Here is a 23071-nt window from a genome sequence, read left to right as displayed (position 1 = left end):
TACCTGGTAACATCAAAGTGGTAAAAATTTCTTACTCTTTTTGTCCCTACGTCAAATCTCTGTGAAGGGCATATTCAGGAAATTATAGCAGGTGTTTCTATCATTATTATAGTTTTTTTTTTTTTTTTTTTTTTTTTTTTTTTTAGTATTTGGCAGGGGCTGGAAATTTGCCATCCACCCACCTTCCACAGACGGGTGAAAAAACATCACATAAAACTCAATATAAACCAGCTTGTGAATTACACCACAGGCATTGCTGAAATAGCGTTTAACAATGTAGTCTGTGTGAATGCCCTTATACTGCGCTTGCCATAAATATTAATGTATCATAAGAAATAGTGATGTGAAATGAATGTGTTTTCTTGACTTGGGATTTTTTTTTCAAAGGCTGAAGTCCATGAAGGTTAGGTGTTTTTGTCAGTTATTTGTTTATGTACTCCATACTGGGAGACTTAGAGACTCCCTTGAAAATTTTGGAAAGGTGCTTGCTATCAGCAGTCCATGCGATAAGGTCAGTGCTGGGATCAGAATTCTCACTAGTGTGTAAATTGTATAGTTACTGTAAAACACTGCCCATCTGCTGTGGTAACTCCACAGCCACACTGGGTCTAGGTGGGGTGAGAGGTTGTAGAAAATGAGGCCCTATGGGTCATGAAAACTCTTCAAGAACTAGTGGCATGGGTGCACATTCAAGCCAGCATACTTAGTTTCACAGGGAAAAATCACTTCTTGCTTTTTCAAAACTTCCCTATTTTGAGGTATCTCCTTGAAAGAGCTGCTTTCCAATCCCTTTTCACTGCCTGAATTCTATAAAAGGATCAAGGCTGAAAGTCTTCCCTGCTGTTTTCATTCAAATTAATTTACCTTCCTTAAGAAAAAAAAAAAAAAAAAGACTGGCTTATAAAATTCTCGGGCTTATAAAACAGCTGTATTACAATTAAAATAATGTACAAATATATTAAGCTACTTACTAAATAGGTGATATATTCTTACACAAGAGAAATTATTCCAATAAATAAAAGAGCATTTTAGGGTATGAACTTAAGGAATATTTTTTTCTGTTATGACTCAGATATATATTTTTTTTTCAGAAAATGCTCTTTACAAATATGTACCATTTGTGTGATTTAACATTTTATGTATATTCTTAATGCACCAGCTGTGTGATTATTAAGACAGCCTTGTGTGTTTTTGTTTTAAGCTGCAAGCTGTATTTCCCTTGAGAAAGGGGAGCTGAATGCACGGGGTATCAATAGTGAGTCATTTCGCCCAGTTGGATGGTGATTAGGGCTTTCACAGCGTTTACATCACAGCAAGATGCTTCTGTCAGATTGCACAGCTGAATATCGCATGCAGCATTAAAGATTAAAATGAGAAATGGACCAAGCACGACACAGTAGCTGGAAGTGATGTTATAGATAACAGGTCTCATTCCCATTGATTTGTCTGCAGCAAGTGACAATGATCTGCCAATTTTGCCTTTGCAGCAGATCGGAAATGATCTTTTTGCCCTGTAGAAGCAGCAGCCGCCTACATAAAAGCAACGTCTACATAAAGAAGTATCTCTAAAAAGCCAATCAAAAAAAAATCTCTTCCAAGAATCCCGTGAGGGAGTGTGTTCTCAGTAACTCTTTGTTCACTGCTGTGTACTGCACAATAGGCTGGAGAGGGATACCTTTTTTTTTTTTTTTATGAATGGTGAATGGGGAGGGACATAATATCATCAGATCGTGATGTCAGCCCAATGAATGAAACACTTGCTTAGGGTATTGCTTCAAGACCAAGAAAAGGGACACCATCTCAATTTGCCTTCCTAGAATAAATTGTCTTTTGCTGACGATGTCATCTTTCCCACGTGTCACGAATAATCCATTTAAATTGGGACTTAAATAACCAGAAGTGAGGAAACTCGTGGAATAGTGCGTGTTTGTTCTCTTGCACATCCTCTCAGAGCTGCTAGTGGAACACCCCTTTGCAGGCGCTTCTGATGGGCTCAGTGAGTTGAAGAGCTATCTCTGTATTTTGTTACTCTCTATCTAGCCCAATGTTCTGCTTTTGTCTGCAGAATTCTTTGTTGAAGCTACAAGCCCTCGAAACCGATCTGTGCTCTGCATTTCTGCCAACCCAGGAGGAAACTCCTCAGCTGCCGGCACCCAAGGATCCAACCCCTTCATCAGTCCAAACCAGTGTGCATCCTGATGGGGCCAGTTGTGGAGGTAAGGGATCGTGTCATGATGTGCTCTCATTTGCAATTATAAGAAAGCCTTGTGATTTGCAGTTCAATCTCAGATTTGCAGTCCTCCGGGAAACAGTGCAGAGCTAATGCAAAGCACCATTTCCTGATGCAAATGCTATGTAATGCAAAAAGGGATGATACCTGTTAAAAGAGCAGAAAGGAATGTCTGGAGTCCTCTGTTTTTCTGCAAAGGAGTGGTACTTTTCAGATAGATTTTAGGAATCCCAATTCCTTTATTTTCAGTTTAATTTGTTCAAGTAAATTTATGCTCTTTATTTCCTATGTCTGTATTGTGTGAGATCGTCTGCCATATCATGTAATTCTATTTTTGTCATTCTTTTGTCAGACCAATATCACTTCATTTCTCCTATTATTGATTTTAGTTTAATGCATCAGCAGAGAGATAGTGAAGGTGAGTTTTACAGCATGTGGATTTTAATAATTCATGAGGCTTTATTTAAAATTACCAATATGGGCAAATTGTGGTGTGTTATCTTTCCTTTTTCCTCAATATGGAAATCAGTCCTTGCAAATAAATAGCCCTAAGGCTCTGCACTATTTTTGTCAATTCATAGCTTGTAGTCATTGGGCTGGCAGAGTCGTGATGCTCAGTAGAAGAGGAATCACTGTTCGTGAAAAATAGGTCAAAGGCAATATGACTAATGCATCTCACAGACAAGTGACACGAATACACAAATATCTAAATTGTTGACCACATATGGTCAAAATTAAGGCAGATAGGTAAGTAATCCCTTTGCAATTGACATTTAATGTCTGAATAAATGCTAGATTCAGAACTTATTTCAGAAACTGTTTGCGTATAATTTTCAGCAAGAAATAGCAGCAAATTATTTACCTAAAAAGATCACAAATTATAATATTCTACTTAAGATGTTCTACAGTTTCAGGTTTGCATTGGACAATTAAAAGAAATGGTACATAGAATCCAAATTATTATAAGACAGAAGGAATGTAAAGAATACTAAATATCCTGTTGTACTGGGTCTTCATTCTTTTAGCTTAAAAAATTGGTGGTTTTGCACAGTGAGGCAAACACCTTAATGGCTCTTGGATACAGGTATTTAATTTTGCAACAGTGCTATTCCTTGATGTGGATCTGAGGCAGAGACAAATCTGTATGTGCTGCACAGGTAGAGACATTTTGCAGCTCATCCAAAACCTGCACTGACTTTTTCCTTTATGGCAGGGTGAGTTTTATTTCCTTTTCCTGTCATTTACTAACCTATTTTGTTCTGTTAGTTTCATAATATATTGCTAGGATGAATTGTTAGGCTTCCTTTGATTATTTTTATTATTTTTTTCTCTTCTAATGTGATTCTGTTTTAATTTAAAGTGTTAGTGAACCCCTACTCTCTATCTCTTACGTGCCTATCTCCCTCTACACATGCGAATATTGGATGATGTAGCGTTTCTCTCTTGTAGTTCAGAGCATGCTCTGTAACTCTGGCAGTTCAAACTTCTGCTTTAGATAAAGCTTGCTTAGTTAATGGATTTCAGTGGATTCTCCTTCCTGGTAACATCTGTGTTATGGTTAGTTTGCTTGTTTTTAATGACTTTCTATTTTTTGTAGATAGAGCCAGTTTTAATTCTGTCTCTTAAATTACTAATGAAATCTTCTGAAAGATGCAGTTTAGGTACAGTTGCCACGTGGGACTGTTTGTTATTTCAGGTTGAACTTGTACAGAAGTCCAGAGATTTGCACCAGGCTAGAAACAGACTTTCAAGGACGTGCCATATATACAATGTCCCTAGTTATTAGCCTTTGCTTAGTGAATAAGGCAATAGGAAAAAATTATTTACATGTACAGGTGTGTTATTTTAAATATAAATATGACTGTGTAGTGCATTTCATTTCTGTTGTTTCATGTCCCAGACAACAAAAAATTCAAAAAACATATGTTTTTATATGTGTGGTGAATGAAGCCAGAACAGTTAATTTTAAGTGATTAACAGTAACTCTTGCTGAGAAATATCACCAATTTCCAGTTTACTTTTGGATATGGAAAAAAAACTTGAATTAGAGCTGGCAAAATAAGACTATACAGAATTGCAAGGGGGATTATTAAGCAAGGTTTTTTAAAGGGAAAAAAGAAAAGCAGATTATAAGTTAGAGTTTTGCATTCAATGCGTCTGTGGTATAGTATGGTAGGGACTAAGTTCTTGGGTCCATACCAAAGTGGTATAGTTTCCTTAGTCTGCAAGCTTTAGTAGAGTGATGCTGTCAGGAGGACCTGGTGCCAAGGAAGAGGAAGGGCCTTGGCCTTTGGGAAATCTACCTGGCAGGCAGGTTGTCTCCTTTTCATCTTGCTAGCTGGATAAAAGGACCTCCTCAAATGTTGTGCAGCTCTGTTTCATTTTACACTGGGGTTGCTCCAGCCACTACTCATCCTTTGCATTTACCTTGCAGAAGTGTTTAGCTTTGAGGGTGTCCTGTTTTGTAATTTCCGAGACTGGGTTTGGCCCACTAAAATGGCCTGGTTGTAAATGTGCAAAGGGGCAGATGTCTGTGACTGTATGGTTTATCAGTAATACAGAATGCCTCCTGAAAAGGAGAAATCCTCAGTCCACTGGAAATCAGAGTTCAAACGCTGGAAAACAACACTTTTGTTTGCAGAACAGCTTTTATTCTAGTCTTTATTACTGTATGTTGTCTGTGTAAATAATTTCCTTTGACTGGTACAATATTATATCCTTGCCTTCTCCCAGATGTCTTTCTGGATCTATCTCAGGAAGGACTTGAATCTCATACACTGTTTAGAACTTTTGGGAGTTGCTCTCATATCTTGGAGAGGTGAATTTGACCTACAGAGCAGGAAGTATCTAGAGGAAAGATGTATGACAAAGAAAGGAGCACTTTCTTTGCTTTAATATATACCTTTTGGTCTCATAGGGAGAACTTTTTATGAGGATATGGAGTTTCTCCATAGGAGTATAATCTGTTTTCAAGCAGAATTATCTGATAGAGAAAATATCAACTAGGTTAGATTATCTTCACCCATTTTACCCACTGAATGGTGAGGAAGAAGATTCAGTGGTCCTCCCTATTAGTATACCCAGGAACAGTCAAGGGAAGATGAACACTTGGTATTCCATGGAGGTAGGCTCTGTAATGTGCCCATCAGCTTCCTTGTTAGCCATGAGTACAATCAGTGTGATAAGGTTCACCAGTTCCTACTTTTTCAGACCAGAATAACTTATTTTGATGTCTAGCTTGACCATTTCTATTAAAAAAATCTTACCTTTGGAACACCTGAGGTGAGGTTTCCATTGATAGTCAAAGACAATATTAACATAGTATTGTTAGCGTGACTCGTCCAAGTAGCAGTCACTGTATGTTACCTTGAATAACTACTGTGAATGTTATTTTTTGTTATTGCTGTTTCATATCCAGTGTTCTTCAGACCCGTATGTATGTTATTGGCAAAACTTAATGAAATTCTCCAGGATACTGCAAGTAACACTAGAGATCCTTAGCATCAGGAAATCCTGTATTTCTGTTCTGGTTTTCTCTTGACCAAGGGACAAAATGCTAAATTACAAAATTAAGCTTGTTTTGTATATTTATCTTCTGGCTTCAGGAATGTGGCTTTCTAAAGCAAAGAGATTTATAAAATTTTAATTAATGCTTCTTTTCTGGGAAACTCTTCATCTTTATATTATACTCCATAGTTTACAAATACACCCACCTACCTTCTCTTCTGGAATTTAAAGATACTGTATGTCAAGTCAGTAACTGTCCTTTCTATTTTCTCATCCTCAGTACTATGTTCAACCTGCACATGGTACTTTGTTCAACTATTTGCTATGTTTACTTTGACTACTTAGTCTTTTAATATTTCTGTATGTATAGATTTGTATTTATCTGAGTAACTAATATCTTGTGAATGACCTTCAATCCATATTGTTTTATGTTTTTGTTTGTTTGTTTGTTTTCTAGAGCCTTTACCAGCACAGAGAGACTGGCAGAGTGACATGGACAGCAGCCCACAAGAACATCACTCCCTAGGGACCAGTCGGCTCCTGTATCACATTACTGATGGAGACAATCCTCTTTTGTCACCGCGCTGCTCTATCTTTAGCCAAAGCCAGAGATTTAATCTAGACACAGAGTCTGCCCCTTCTCCACCAAGTGCTCAACCTTTCATGACGTAAGAAAATATATTTTAATTCTTACATATTTTAAGTAATTTTTGTACAATGCGTGATCTCTGACTCTTCGAGTTTCTCAGTTACTTCTATGTCATATATAAGAAACTTTCATATTATACAGTATTTCAACGTGGTTAATTTGCAATACTGGAAATGGGATCTAGCATTTTCAGTAATAACACAGTACAGCGTTGTTTGAAGTCTTTGTTAATTAAAGTTAGCAATGACAGTTTTAAAGGTTATTTAGTAGTTTCATAAGTGAACTTAAGGTAGAGGGAATTATCAAGGTACTAAATAATAAAAAATTCATCTGTAATAAAACTATAGCTTGTGTCATTCACTAGGTAGGAGGGAAGTCATAGAATATATGAACAGTCCATATCAAAAACCAGGGTGTGAGTTTCAGTCAGGAACCACACTTTCATAAAAGCTTACGTACATAACTCAGTCAAATGTGTATAAATAATAATCAGACCTATTCACTTAAAAAAATCAGAAACTAAATTGCTTTCAAAATGCTTATTCCCAGTAATAAACTCCCTGGGTTTACTTCTACAAATCATCTTATTGTCCTTGGAAGATATGCGAAGTAAGATGCTGCTCTTAAATGGAAGTACTGGATCAGTTTGTGACCTACTAAATTAAACTTGAAAAATATTCAAAAATCCCACAATTAAGAGAGAGAGAGAGAGAGAGAAATATAGTAAACCTATTACTGTATCCTAGGGGTAACCTCAAGCAAAAGCAATTATTTTATGTTTACTTTGTAAAACTAAAACTAAACCTATGAAAGAATCTACCTGCCAATTCCAAAGTGCTAAGAAAGTGTTAAGTATGCCTGAAAAAAGGCACAGTCCGTTTTAGCTGTTTTTTTTTTTTTAATCAATCTGCTATGTGTTTGGCTTTTTCAGACCAAGAAGTTCTTCTAGATGTAACTGTGAAGAGTGCAAAGAACCACAAACAATAGCACAACTTACCAAGCATCTTCAGAGTCTGAAGAGAAAAATCAGAAAGTATGAAGAAAAGTTTGAGCAAGAAAAAAAATACCTGGTAAGATAATCATTGAAAAGATGATTGAAAAAGGAAATACTGCAAAAGGCAGGCAGGAATCCCAGTGTATTTAAAATTATGCAAAACAAATTATGAAATTGGAAAATAATTAATGAGGGAATGTATTTCATCATCTTTCAGTATATTCAGTAGTGCAGAGACTGATTTGCATTTCCTTTGGATTATCTTTGTTAGAAAATATGCATCTTCTAGCTGTGTGAGAAGTACAAATCAGTTAAACATAGCTGATAGACTTGTAAACCGAAATGGTTGAAAAGGTGAAAAGTTACTTATTTACTTTGTGGATGAAGTTAATTGCTTGGAAACTTTTGTTCTGCTATGCAGATTCCTTCTTTCAGGCAGATTCCTGTAAACCTCCAAAGCATAATGTCCAATAGAAGTTGACGTAAGAAATAAGAGAAATAGGAATTGTGAGGTGTTACTGATGGGAGATGTTTGAGGCTCTGTGCAGTATATTGAAGATCATTGGTCATCATCAAGCTAGTTCTGTGTAATGTGAATTGTGTCGTATAAACATATAAAATATCCACGAAGCTAAGATGTATACAGTATGAAACAAGAAAATTTGTGATATAACCATGTTAAAATGAAAATGGAGCAAATTGTATTATTACTTTGTGATCTCACTAATGCCTACAAACCTAAACGTACATCTGTGAATTGTACTGCCCTGTGGTCATCATATACTCCTAGGAGTAAAATTTCATATTGAAATAGTCATCAAAATGTGAAAAAAGTTATTTCAGAGGCTTTATTTTGCAAAATTTCTTTGCCGTTTAAAATATCTGAGTTTTGAAATTGCAGTGTAAATTGATTTTAATCTGGAAGCATTCTAAATGGAAAGAAAAAAATGATATACAAACCTTTTGTTGTTGTTTGCTTTTGAAATCACTCCGTTGCATGTTTGGTTTTTGTTTGTTTGTTTTCCACTTAATTAGTTAAGCAGTTCAGTTGAAATGTTTAAAGTGTTGTTTCCCAAGAGAATCCCTGTTGTGAAGCAGTTAAGGCTTATCCCTGCAAGGTGCTTCATTCAGTTAACATCCTGCACATCACCTAGGAACCTGACCAACATTAGGTATTTGACCAGTCCTTTTGAAGTCACTGAGGTTACTTATCCAATTAGTCAATGAAATGTTTTTTTTTAGAATCAGAGCCAAAATACTCAGACCTGTAGTGCTGTGCCACAATGAGGAGTGATAAGCCATGATAAACTCATGCCATGACCAAGCCAAACGGTCTGTGCAACACTATGGTATAGTGGAGCTGGAACTATGGATATTTTAGCACAGTATGTGGATAGGTTTTAATGCGTTTGTGCCTGTTTTTTTTTTTTTTTTCTGATTGTGTAATCCTTACTTCCCTTTTTTCTTCCTTTTTATTTTACATTCAGCCTTCACATGGTGACAAAACTTCAAATCCTGAAGTTCTAAAATGGATGAATGATTTGGCCAAAGGTCGCAAGCAGCTCAAAGGTACATAATAGCATCTCATTTCGCTTTCTGTATGGAAAGCATACAGAAGCATACATGGAAGCAGCATGAATGCACCTGGAATGTTTTAAAGTTAGTTTTCTATTCTTAATGCTTGGCTTATTTTTCACTAGTGCATGACAATAAGTCTCTTAATGACAACAAAGGTATTAGGTGACATGACTTGCCTTGATTCCCGGTGGCAGGGGTTAACATTAGGTCAGTCAATCCTCATAACAAGGGTAAAAAGGGGAAGGGGAAAAGACGTGATCTGTCCCTCATAAATGTCAACATTTATATAAAAGGCAATGTTATTGAGAATATTTTCTATGTATGCTGTTGCAAGGTCACTACAATTAATGTAAAATACTGAATGACAGAGGTAAAAGCTTCTTTGTACAGGAGGAGCAAAAAGTTTCTTTAGGACTGAGGTTACATAGCTCTAAAGCTTTTATTTATTTGATCATAAAAACAGATTTTTCTCTGCTATTTGATTTGGTCTTGGGGCTCAAATTTTGCCCTTGACTGTCTGCACACAGCTCCATTAATGTCTTTGGGAATATAATGTGCTTGCCCTCAGAGAAAATATAGCCAGGATTGATTGATTTTTTTAAAGGCTATTTATAAATTATCTATGTGGTTTTTTGTTTGTTTGTTTGTTTTTTTCCCATTATAAATGAATTCTCACTGCTAATTAAATCCTAATATTATGTTTCATATGTGTTTTGGAAATAGTTGAGGATGTAGATGTAGACGTTGTTGTTTTGGTGAATAAATAATTAAAACTCATCATTTAGTTAATTTCTGCTGGAAAGTTCTCCTAAGGCTGCATAGTTATTAGATTCTTTTTTCCTTGAACCTTGGGTTATAAATTCAGGAAGGGCAAATGAGAGGATGTGGCCAAACAGCGTATTTTACTTTCTGAAAGTTATCTCTCTGACTCAGCCATCCTGTGAACACCCTTGATTGTATTATCCTGAATAATAACACTGATTTTAAGTGAAGTAAGATTTGTAACATCCATGAGACAGGTACAATTGAAATGGAAAACCACTCAAGTTCTCATAAGTCTTTTTCTCAAGACCGTGAGGCTCATCCATTCTTCCTACCTCTTTGAGTTTAATAAAAATTAATACTTTTCCCTGCAAGCTTGGCCTGTGTCCTTAGACTGTCACGGCTAAAACAAACAAACAAACAAAAACATTACTGCATAGATTTCAGTAAATTTAACAGGTGTGGGGCGAGCAATTTTCTGCCTTGTCCAAGGTCCTGCACCAGCCAGGTATGAGCTAGAAAGAAAGCCTGCTTTTATGGGAGCTACGTGGGGGAGTGAGATATCTCTGCTTCCACATCCTTACCCCCTGAAGAAAACAAGCCTTCTATAATTACTGTGAAGCTCTGTTTGTCCTTTTGAGTCTTTTTCCTACCCTTATTCCAACCAAAATTCTGTGCTGATTCCTACCCTGACTGCACGCATTAACCCAGTGCCTCTTCAGTCCTCCTTCATGGTAACTTACACCTTTTATGTCAAGGATGGGTTTGGAGAGGTTAACTATGTGCTTTCTTAAGTGTCATTGATCTAGATACATCTCATCCTTCACTGGATTTCGCTTTAACCAGATGCAAGGTGTTCCATGCTGAAGCAAAGCAGAATTACTTTCCGACACAGCTGTGGTGTAATAATTCTATGCAAAAAGTTGGGATGCTTTTTTCTTACGGTGTTATGGGAAACTTCTTTGCAAATATTTCTCACCTATTTACTTGCCAAATAATTTGCCTTTCAGAGTTGAAACTCCGAATGTCAGAAGAACAAAACCGTACCTCCAGAGCACCCCAAAGAAATGATCATTGTGAAAGTACTGGGACCTCCAAGGAGACTGGGACGCGGGAGGCCACAAGCGTGGAACCAGCTCCATCTGTAGAAGAAACCATGGACGGTGTACTGAGACGACTGAAGGAGAAAAGGCAACACTTCAACATTCCAGAGACTATTAAGGTATTTAGCAAATCTGACTCTTTCTTTCAGAGCTTTATCATCTGAGGCAGATACTAGCTGCTGTGTGGCTGTGTTAGCCTACTGTATGACAACATGACTGTGTTGCTTACAGCCTAAGATAACGGCTGTGTTACTCGTGGGAGATGGAGATACCTGCTGCTAGCTAGCAAATTCTCACTGTCACGGGAAAAAGCATTTGAAAAGTTACTCCTCTCTCTGTTGAATCAATACTGGTAATGTATTGAGGCACAGCAGCTGCTGCTCCTGCTTCTCCTGCAGAGGATCTCCCGAAGCAGGAAGTTAAGGGCACTAATTTATCTTGATGGGTATAGGTTTCTGCCTTCCAAGTGGGAACATGTCAGGCTCTCTGATGAGGGCTGAAAATGGCAAAGGCTTTGAAGAGGGAATGGGAGCTGGGAAAAGGCTTTAAGCACATTTGAGCAAGCATTTTCAAAATGCGTATGCTGGTGGGTGTGCATCCTGTGCCCTCTGGCACTGCAGTGCATTTTCTCTCTAACGAGATGGGAGCTCTAGTACAGTTTTCTGAAGTGATTCTTCTGTGAAGAGTTGCACAGAAAATCAGTTGCGGAAGGTTTTTTTGAATAGTGCTAAGCACTTTTTACACAGAGATGCAGGTAAAGAACCATTTGCCACATGTTGTAGTAACCTGTGTAGCTGAGGCTTTAGGCATGTGAAGTGTGTATTCTGATGCATCAGAGATGGTGACTGCAAATGTGATCCTATTTTGAGTCCACGGACACTGCGTGTCTAAAAATGTTCCTGAAGTGTCAACTCTGTGTTCCCCCAAGGCTTGCCTGAGGCAGTGGCTTTGCTTTTAAAGGAATAGCTCTGTGCTATTCTTCCTGAGGAGCCTTAGCAGGAATAAGGGACCAAGACTTCTCCTCCAGTAAACTAGTTTTAGAAGTTGCATTCAAACCCAAATCAGACTGCTTGTTGGCTATGCTCCCAAGCATCTTCTAATGGCAGGCAGGGTGGCTTCAGCTTTGGTTCCTACATGGGACCCAAAGGTGCCTCCGTAGTAGACAAATAAACCAGCAGGTCTGTTTGGTGGATCTCTTCCAAATATTTTTGAAGCAGAGGAATTAGAAACATGTGCAAAGTAATTTTGACAGTAAAGTCCCCTCGTACCTGAGAAAAGCTGAAACTGTGCATTAAGAACACATGAATAGCACAACCATCCAGGCTGCTCTGCCCTTCTGATCTGGTACTTTACTTGTGTTGATATTGCCCCTCTCTTCCACATTCTTAATTGTTCTCCTTAGTTTAAGAGACAATTTCATATTCCATGAGATGTGCTGGGCATCTAATTACTTTTTTTTTCAAACTAGTACCTAGTTTAAAATTCTGCTGTACCTCCATACTACTGGGGCATTTTAGGATCTGTGTAAATCTGTTGTTCTGCAATACATATTTTTCATTAGGAGTAGTTTAGTTTAGTTTAGTTTTACTATTTTTTACCACCAAATGAGGTTGCTATGCCTAGTGCTGTATATCTAAACATGACAACAAATTCTGTTCCCAAAGGTTCTTGAAATCCAAACATTGACAGTAACATCTAGAAAATGTGGCTGCTGAAAGAAAAAGGGGGGAGAGGTTGAGAGAGACAAAGAGGAGTGTAGAAGAACAAAATGCTTAACTATCCTGGAACATTCTAACACTAAGAAATGTTGTTGGTTCAATTTCAATAGCAGAAGGTACGCAGCAGAGCTAATTTTAAATTTATTTTGTTTTGATTTTATTCTTGGTTCTTAACACCCAGTTATTGTATTAAAAATTAGAACCGTGCAAAACTATGCCATGCTCTGTAACTGAAATATTGAGTTCTGCATACATGACAGGCTTTTTAATTCTTTCGTTTTATAAACTGAATTTTTTGAAAACCTGTAATGGAAAAAGTGTTGTAAGAAAACAAAAGACAACAACAAAACATCCAATTCTGTATATAGTCCTAAAGCTCCAACAGTACAGACTCAATGAAAATATTTTTAGTTGTTAAAAATTTTGTTCTATGGATGACTCCAAAAGAGATGTCAATGAGGAAATACTTTCTAAAAAAACCTCTTTTACATGGAAGAGAGTAAGTTGGCTGTGGGTCTTAGTCCCACTCAGTCATTGATCAACTGGACTTCTCTTTACTTTCCAATTGAGAACATCCTAATTCAGTGCAATGGCAGTGCTGTCTTCAAAGTTTCTCACGAAGAATTTTGTAATGTACATGAATTTTTTGCAATAGTTAATATTTTCAATTTTTTTAAGGTCCATTTGCACATTTTAATTTATTTTCTTCCAGCATTCCTGTAGAGCAAATTTGTGTAGAAAGAATTATCCATTTGATAGTAAAAGTGTTTGATAATAGTTATATAGAATCACTACGGACCAGAGGCTTGAAAAGGATTAATATTAAGTTGAATTGATTTATTTCAAGATAATGTATTTCAGTAGGTCCTTATGTTTCACATTAATATGATAGATTTTTATTTATGAGTGATCTGCGAGTTTAGGGGGAGAAAGAGCTTCACAGCGGTGGTGATGCGAAATGAATCAAGGATGTCAGCTGGTTACAGAAAAGATCAAAGGCTTCATTTAAGCTGCATGCAGCTGTGCTGTTATTGTAGATAATCTTTATGTAAAACATTTTATTTTTTATATAACTTTTAGATCCTGTACCAGAATGTGAACTGGATTAATAGCAATCTAAATAGTAGCTTTTCAGTTTTTTTTTGTTGTTTGTTTGTTTCTTTGTTTGTTTGTTTTCTTTTTTTCCTTTTGGGGGGGGAAGGGTTGTTTTTATTTTCAAGATTAGTAATGTGGGGCAATTATAGTGTGTCTATACAAGACTGCCTAGATCTCTCCTGAAGTTCTACCATGGAAAGCGTCTAAGGCCCTGCTAAAATAGAAATGGGAGAGTGTGTCTTTAAGGAAGATGCAGAGAATAATTTAATGCGACTTGTGAAACTGGGCTTGGTAAATATTTCACCGACCAGAATTGACAATGGGATTCATAGATCACAGAATTTTCATTTTTAGGCGAAAGATGTGAAATCACTTTGGGGGAACATTTTATTCATCAGATATTCAACAGTCATCCTAACAGAAAACAAAAAGTCAAAAATGTGAGGAAAGTGGGAGACACAGAAGGGATATAAGATCCCGAATGATCCAGTATGTCTAAAAATGACAAATCACAAAATTTGAATATGAAATAGCAGAATGTGGTTCTCAGAACAAAACATCCCCTACACTCTCCTCCCCCAAAAGCCCGAGTAAAGTTATTCAATTAGGAGACTTAGGGAAAATAGAGATTGACCTGTGAATGATTCCGTAACCCAAAAAGGGGCAACGACTTGTACTATCACTAGCTCCTAGTATGTCTATGGGAGCTGGTGGTTTCTTTATATATTTTCTTAGATTGTTTACATTTATGTATCTGTCCTCTCATTATAGACCCATTTCAGTCAATATTTTCATGGGCTATAAAGCAGGTTTTGTCTAAATTAGCATTGAATTTCTCGTTGCTGTGTACAGCTTACAGTCCTAAGATGTTCCAGACAATTCTGGACTTTGTGATTCCAGTTTCTGTCTCTGATTTTGTTCAAGCCTAGCTGAATACAAACTTGTCTTGAGATTGCTAATGAAATGATTTAATGAAATAAGCCCAAATGCTAAACACTCTTGAGATTGTTTCTCATGTGTAAAATCAATGTTAATGATCACTCTCTGTTTCCTCCTAAGCATTCAGCTACTTCAGGCTTAATAGTTTTTAAAAGAATTAATCTCGTATTAATTGCAGAACTAGCAATAAATAAAATAGGTAGCTGTTTTATAATACTCCTAAATTCTAGTTAGCAGCTCTTCCCTTAATGTGAATGGCAGATAATTTTGGAGTGAGTCACTCATGCAGATCTTTAAGAACAAATGTGATTAGAGGTTCTGCACTGTTTTTGCATTCAGGCAACAAACAGAAAAGGTCATGTTCCTGATGAAATGAATTGCAAGGCTCGCCTTTGGTATTTGAAAAGCATTGCTTCTTCAGGGTTTCATATATATTTGAAAAGAAGAAGCTAATGATTAAAAATACTTCTCCAGTTTGTCCATAAATAAAACCTAGTCATTGATTTCTTGCAGAAAGGTATCCTTGCGCCCCCACTCCTTTCTTCTGCTCATTGCTTCACTGTGGTGGATGAGCTCTGCTCCAAACCTTTGAGCACTTGGCCCTAACTTGTAGAGAGATCTGTTGTGACCTGGCACAGACTGCAGGGGCTCTGAGGGTTCCAGTAAATGGGGTTACATCAGGCTGGTGGCAGTCACTAGTGTGGTTCTACAGGGCTCCGTTTTAGGGCCCTGTAGCAGGGGCCCTAAAGTTCTCCACTGAGAGGGTGGTCGGGCACTGGAGCAGGCTCTCTGGGGCAGTGGTCATGGCACCAAGCCTGCCAGAGTTCAAGAAGCATTTGGACAACGCTGTCAGACATAGGGTTTGGGTGGTTCTGTGTGGAGGCAGGAGTTGGACTTGATGGTCCTTCTGGTTCCCTTCCAACTCAGGATATTCTGTGATTCTGTGAAAATTACATTAGCTTCATGTGCTCCTTGCTGTTTCAACCCAGATGCAAATGTGCACCAGTCAGGAACAGATTTTATTGGGAGGAGGAGGAAACTGAGAGAAGGAGAGAAATAGCAGCTAAATATTGTGTTCATTGCACCAGGCACCTGTATTACTGTATCACCACCACTAATAAATCACATTGCCAAAACACATCATTCCTTTTTCTGCTACCAGTGCTTTATATTGTGATTTTGAACAAAAATAAACCGCATCACTTGTGATTCTTCACTTTAGAAGGAATCCCATACCTGTGAGGTCGGTAGTTGTTAGGCATTCAGTCCAGGAGAGCAAAACCTGTGAGACTGGGGATGAAGCCCAGAGCTGCTCCCGTTGCTAGTACAGTGCTGCACTTTCTGCAGCTTCTCCATAGCAGTTCTACAGATGCACGTTATCCAGCTGAATTTCCTGCTGGCTGATCGAGCTATTGTTCCCTTTCATTTTAAAGATAGTACCTTCTTCTAGTATGTTCAGCTTTGGAGGGTTTTAACCATGGTATCACAATGTTTGGTAACATAAAGATTTTGTTGTGAATCTATCATTCCACTCAGTAAATGGGTTGCATTTGCGTAGCTGAAATTTCTGTTCTTCATCCCTTACCAGCCAAGGCAAATCTACTTCTCCTTCTCAATGAATAATTAAAAAGTTGAGCAATGTCCTTTTTGCATTTTTGCAAGTTTTTAAGTATTGTGTCTAGAATGATTTTGTTCTAATTTGTTGCAACTAAATCATATTTAATATATGATAGAGAATTGTATGATTTACAAACTGATCTTGCAAATAGAAGCGAGTAACACACTGTTCTTGTTAACAGCTTTCTCCCTAGGAGAAAAGTACTTCTTTAATTTTTCATTTACTACAACCATTTATAAACATTACCTAAGCATCAGAAGAAGTTCTAGGAAAGTACTGAAGTACTGATATCCATGGGTCCTCAGTGTCAATCCATTCCACTCACATGCTGCAGTCTTTTTTGTGAGCCCACCTTCCCAAAACCCAACCCACAAAATACACCCCATATACATTCAGTTTGGTTGTGATAGTCAAGTAAAAAACTCTGCTTTTTTAGACTTTGTCAACCAGTGTTCCCAGATACATACATATATATATATATATATATATATACATATATATATATATATATTTCAGATACAGGCTCTGATCCAGCAAATCATGAAGATCATTGCCTTATTGAATAAGACCATAGTTTGTACCCTTTGAAGTTCTCCAGATAAGGATGCAATGTTTTTTCAGTAGCCTAGTATCATTTCCTAATTTTAAGTTTGTTTAACTGCTTTTATAGAATAGTCATTTTGAAAAAAAAATCAAAAAAAAAAAATCAAGGAAATAAACTATTAGATCACCATAGAATGACAGTTAACAGGAAGATTCCAACCTTCCAGTACATTTTCATTTTTGCATCTTTCTACAGGAGAAAGAGTACAAGTTCTGGCCACAAAGACTCCACTTTGGTGAGACAAAGTGAACACAGGATATTTCTCACTGGTGAATGCCTAATCTAAAATCTACTCTGTTTGTTAGAAGTATCTCTATAGATTTCTTCAGCTCTGTATTAGGCCTTGAGTGTGTAACATGTATTCACAATCCATTTAAAACGTCAGTCATGTACATTTGGACTCTATTCTTACCAAGTCAGTGCCAAGTCCCTGTTAATCTGAGGGTGCACAGAAACAGAATTCAGTGTTAATGTTTATTTGGGGAGCACAGGTTACTGAGCAAATACCTACCTGTACCCTTGTCATGAAATCCTGACTCGTAATTTCATACATAACTTTTTTAAATAGGACATGACAAAAAAGCAAATGGCTTTGGAAAAAATCAATCTTCAGAAATGCCTACTATATTTTGAGAGTATTCATGGACGGCCTGTAAGTATACCATGGAAAGATAGGTAAATTAAAACTTACTTAATTTCACTACCAAGTATTTTTGGACTCATGTATTAAATATATTTAGATTATTTTTCCATGATTAACATAATGTTAGTTATTTCAAACTAATTTTCAGATATAAACTACTGCTTTATGAATTTGGTTTATGTTAAAAATAAAAAATAAAAAGGCAAGTTTCGAGTGGTCCTGTATCTCTCCTCGTGACTAGAAGTTGCAGATTTTGACGATAAAAATGGAGAATTATATATCCACATCAGACTTGGCTCATACACACTGCAGCTGTGCTACAGCATACAAAAGATTAGAATATTTAGCAGCTGAGAAAGGTTTGCAGGGCAACGTCAGAGATGAAATAAAAAATTAAATAGCCTGTCATCTGTTTTCCTTTTTTTCGCAGCAGCACTTAAAAATATTAATTAAATCATTTCAAGAACTCTGTATTAAAGGGTTTTCAATGCTGAATGTAGGTACAAAACAAATAATTTCCAACATTGGTGAGATGATGATTTGAAAATGTGTCTATGCAAATTCCTGGAATTCCTGTTTGATGTGGAGGAATGTCTGTATTCTTATGTCTGTTTCTCCTTTGTAATTGTTGTGGTAGAGGAAATGTGGAGTGGCACCAGCAAGCGTCCAAAACTATGACAGCTCTCAAAATTACTGTGATCTGAATCTGATCTCTGTGCATCTTGGATAAAATAATTTTTAATGATGAATAAGCCTCTTTAGGCTTTGAATGAGAGCTGAGGGATGGAGAGAATATGTAGGAAGAGTCTGAAGAGATGACTTTTCCTAAGGAGAACAAGAAAGAAATGAGTTATTAGTGCTACATAAAAACAACTGAGACTTGAAAATCCAAAGATAGAGAAGAAAATAATAGGGCATGCTCTGTGGCATGGAGTACAGAGAGGGTTTTTCTTCCCAAGGTAGAGGCAGCTCTAACCATCTGAGAAAGAAGATGCTAATTGCATAAGGGAAGGAGATGATCAGTGATGCTAAGCAGCCATGCAGCAATCTTGGATCTGCCAAACAGCTCTGACTTAAGGTCACAGAAAGCTCAGAAGCAAGCAAGAATTTAAAGCAGGGAAATGGAAGTCAGGAAAGATTTTTACATCTTTTGTTGTTCCCGAAAATAAGCAATCTGTAGACTGAACGTTTAGAGTCACATACTTAAATAATCATATATTTTAGAGAAGCAGATTTTAATATTCGTATCAATATTAATGTCTTTTCCTGTGGGAAAGGGTTGGAGATTCTGTGTGCATCCTGGTCACCAAGAATAGCTGGAGACTGAGGCCAGCAAGGTCCAGGCTCAGTGTCGAGCACAGACAGGCTCTGTGCCCAGTTCAGAGCTGGCAGGGCCCAGGAAAGAGCATCTCAGGAAGCTCATGTTTGGTTTTAAGACATGCAGGGATGCCAGCTTACAGAGACAGTGAGTGTCCAGGCAGAGGCATTCTGGTGAGGTCAGCCAACAGAACAGGTGCGTCTCCGCTATCAGAGAGTTGTCCCAGGGAAGCAGAAAAAGGATTTTTCACAATGCATGAACATTGACTCCTGAATACTCAAGTACTTGAAATGTTTGACCTAGCAGGCCATGCCGTACCTTGCCATTTAACAAGTATCATTCCATGTCATTATCAAAAGGCTAATTTGAATTGAATATGCTTGGCTGGGATTATAAGAAAACTACCAGAAACTTAACCTACAACTCAGATTTAAGCTAAGTTTCTTTTTCAAAATTGTTTTTGTGCTGTATACTACAGTTCCCATGGAATACCTGTGGAAGCAAAATACACATCAGTATTTCTTTCTAATTATTTTCTTAGATTTACAGGAACAAATGAGGAATGTATTTATTTATTTTTCATTTTGGAGAAGTATATTTTATTATGATTTCTCCTTAGGTAACTAAACAAGAAAAGAGCCTTATGAAGCCTCTTTACGACAGATATAGAATTATCAAGAAGCTTCTTGCAACTCCATCTTTGATCACAACAATTGTAAGTTGGAAAGAATTCATAGCCATTGTGAAGACAGTGTGCTGAATGCAGTGTTTAATTTGTACCTGTATGCCAATTTAGCAGCAATATGACTAGTGCTATTTAAAGAATCTGCTTATTAGTTAAAACAGTGTTTATATTTCAGCTAGATCAAATGCTCTGTAAAATTCATCTTCCAACCATACCGGAGGTTGTAATGTAAGGCAGCAGTTCTGGAGGCAATTGTTTCAAATCACTGGGCAAGAGATCAAAGGCTGTCAGTTTTCTACTACAGCTGATGTATGCAATATAAAATGAAACTTGTCATTTTCCATAAAGCACTATACTGTCACTGTAACTATCTGCTAAATTTTGTTTAAAAAATCTTTTATTTAACATGTAGCACATAAATGTCACTTATAGTACTTTGATTAATAATATATAAATGTAATTTAACAGTAATGGTCTCACTGTGAGTAGAGGTGGTGGAGTTTCAAATTTGGTTGGGTTGATTTTAAAAATTATGAACTATTGTCCTGTTAGAGGTCAGTGAAGCTTTAGATTGCTTAGAAAATCTTGGTCTAAATCCTTAAACAAGTGCACACGGACACTTCATTTCAAAATTCAACTGAAGGTAACTGAAGGTGTTACTTAGTTTTTAGGAGCTTTGCTCCACAATTTCACATTTAAACCCTCATTTCAAAAGCCCAAATTTTCTTACGAGGCTGAAGGAACATGGGGAAGACAGCAATATCAATCTATTTTAGTAGTTAACATTTGTAGCTATAAAACCGAATGTAGAATGTCTACCTCCAATGCATGTTATAGCCATAATTTCTGGGCTTAATAAAAGTGTTAGATGGTATTTAAGAGCAGTACAAGTTCTAGCAAGACTGCAGTGTTTGCATAAATACAGAATGCTCTTTAAATCATTTCTACTTGTAAAGACTCATGAGTAAATATAAAATCGATGGCTGGAGGTACTCGGAAACAAGGTCAGCTCCTGTCCTGTTTAGCCATAGTGAACAATACCCAGTAGCTCAGCAAACCCCATGAGAGTTCTCATGAACTCTCAGGTAGAACTGGGTAGAGCTTTCAATATCTGTGATCTTTCAGTGAATACATCCAGGAAATTAACATCTAATTCTTTGTGTTGTCATGCTATTAGTTGTTATATTGTAATGTAAATGACTAATTTGATAATGCTTTATATTTTACAAGCAGGAAGAAGAAGACTCAGATGAAGACCATTCTCAAAGCAGCCATGAGCTATCATCTGGGCCAATATCTTGCCTCCCTGTTGATGAGCATCTGTGTTACTCTCAGGAGGACAGCGAGCCTGCATATGTTTCACCGCTGGATGAAAAGAAAGTTTTCAGACAAACAGCCCTGTCTATGTCCAACTTACATGAGGCAACAATGTGAGTTCTGTCTTTTTGTCATGGATGTTTTAAAATATTTTGTAAAGAATTTGCAAATGAAGCATGATCTATACTTGCTAGATAGGAGAAATACACATTATATGTCCATGAGAGGCTACTCCATGTGTGTACAATCTTATTCCTTGCAATGAGGGTATTTATTGGTGTCTGGATACCCAGAAAAATTAACAACGCTCTCCTGCTCTCCATTAAAACCAAAACAAAAACCTCGTCCAGATTTGTATTTAAAAATTCCAGGTTGCATGAGGCAACAGGTCTCAAGATGCACATGGGCTGTTATTACTTAGCTCTGAATATGCTTTCCATGACCAGGTATGTTCTCATAACATATGGGCTATTATCTTTTTCTCAGGTTTTGGTTGGTATCACTTGGATGCATACATTATAAATTGACTAGGTTCTACCAAAAATGAGAGTAAATTAAAGTTTTGTTTTCCTACGTAACACAACTGTGTATGCAGCAGTGTGCTCACAAGTCCTTTGAAGATATTTCTGTGTGTTGTGTTCTAAGTAAAAAGATATAGTATGGGATATATCAAGACAAACAGAATTATTTCTCTGCTTGAAAAAAACACAAACTTATTCTCCAAACAATACCAGCTGAAACATATCCTAAAAGAGAAAAAAAAAATATTCTGGGTACCACTAGCAGTATTACTGAATCACAGTAATATTTGGTAACAGTTGCTTTTCAGATTTGGGCTTTGCTATTGACTTTATTTATTGAGAGAGAGAGAATGTAAGGAGTTTGATGTAAGCCACTCAGCCCTGTCAAGTCCCTTAGCTCCACGTAAGACTGAGCCCACTAACAAGCCTCAGTCCTGAAAAGCTTTTGCCATGTTGTCCACAGAGCTCTGCCTTCATTTTATTAGCAGGGTGAGACTAACAGTAGTAAACGGGAAGGAACACAACTGTTTAATCACGTGATTGATTGTACAAGCAGTGATAGCTGTACTTGGAGGGCTATGTTAGATTGCTTGGGGGCACTGAGTTGAGCACCTGCTGTGGCCAACAGCAGGAGCCTGACTATTGTCCAAAACCCTGGCTTTTACAGGGATTCCTGGTGCACAGGGTTTTCATAGTCTTGCCTCTGTTTTACAGGCCTGTTCTACTTGAACATCTCCGAGAAACAAGAGCAGATAAAAAAAGGCTTCGCAAGGCTCTGAGAGAGTTTGAAGAACAATTCTACAAGCAGACAGGAAGGTAAATAAACCAACTTGACAAATTCCTTCTCCTTTTCCCCTCTGGGCACCTATGCAGACATGTTTGTTTCTACTAGAGCAGGTACTCTTAGGTGATCAAGCCAAAGAAAGAGCAGTCTGGAACTGGAAGGTAACAGGGAGGTGATGGGTCTCTGTGGAGATGGCCAGCTCCCCGTTAAGTTGAGGATGTGGGCATCCCTGATGGCTTTCTGGCTCTGGGGAGCTCCCCAGAATATGCCTGTACTAGACATAAACCATACAGCATGTCAGCACAGGATCTTCCTGAGGTGTAGAGAGTCTGCTAAACAGGCTTCCTGAAGATGTCAATCTCTAGGGACTTCACTGCGAAGTTTGGCTATCTCTAAAAGGCTAGATATAAAAAAGTAACTACTGTTTCTTTCACCCATAAATATTACTTTCCACTTTTTGGTTGTCCTCCTCCTATTATTTAACAAACTTTTGCTGAAAAGGTAGTATTCTGGTTACAGTTTTCAAAGCAATGCCTAATAACTTCCCTGTGTATTTTAGAATGAAGCAATTACACTTACTTGCATAGCTGAGTAGAAAGAAAATTACCTGATATAGGAAAAGTTAATATTTGAAATCCATTTCATTTCTGTCTATGACGTTGTTTTTGGTTTTTTTGGTCCTGTCAAAATAACTTTACTTACCTATTGCTAGGAAAAAAAATATATATATGACCCAAACCTCATTAGTTGCTGCAGAATTCATTTTAAAGACTGTTTCTCTGTTTAGTCATAGAAGTGATTGTACTTTTACTTGCTTTTAATAGGAGTCCTCTAAAAGAAGATCGTGTACCAATGGCAGAGGAATACTCTGAATACAAGCACACAAAAGCCAAAATCAGGCTTTTAGAGGTTCTCATCAGTAAGCATGATGTTTCCAAAACAATTTGAAATTAATGCAATGGCGTGGTGTTATTCTCTAGCAAAACATACAAGAACAAGAACAAAA

The 23071-nt window shown here is 37.2% G+C and overlaps 1 protein-coding gene across 1 annotated transcript in view; it reads left to right on the top strand.

Annotated features, from left to right (window-relative positions):
* Positions 1 to 23071, top strand: part of FAM13C (family with sequence similarity 13 member C) — a gene marked incomplete at its 5' end in the record, with an annotated part of 115406 nt that extends 92335 nt beyond the window's left edge. Inside the window, 10 exons of the mRNA XM_084290035.1 lie at positions 2066 to 2216; positions 2583 to 2648; positions 6195 to 6405; positions 7318 to 7456; positions 8868 to 8949; positions 10731 to 10942; positions 19378 to 19473; positions 20674 to 20873; positions 21996 to 22097; positions 22890 to 23071. Coding sequence (XP_084146161.1) covers positions 2066 to 2216; positions 2583 to 2648; positions 6195 to 6405; positions 7318 to 7456; positions 8868 to 8949; positions 10731 to 10942; positions 19378 to 19473; positions 20674 to 20873; positions 21996 to 22097; positions 22890 to 23013 — 1383 coding nt within the window. The 3' untranslated portion in view covers positions 23014 to 23071. The remainder of the gene's footprint in view (positions 1 to 2065; positions 2217 to 2582; positions 2649 to 6194; positions 6406 to 7317; positions 7457 to 8867; positions 8950 to 10730; positions 10943 to 19377; positions 19474 to 20673; positions 20874 to 21995; positions 22098 to 22889) is intronic.

This window comes from Netta rufina (assembly GCF_964035555.1).
Source record: "Netta rufina genome assembly, chromosome: 7".
Classification (NCBI taxonomy): domain Eukaryota; kingdom Metazoa; phylum Chordata; class Aves; order Anseriformes; family Anatidae; genus Netta; species Netta rufina.
This window is presented reverse-complemented; position numbering and strand designations above follow the sequence as displayed.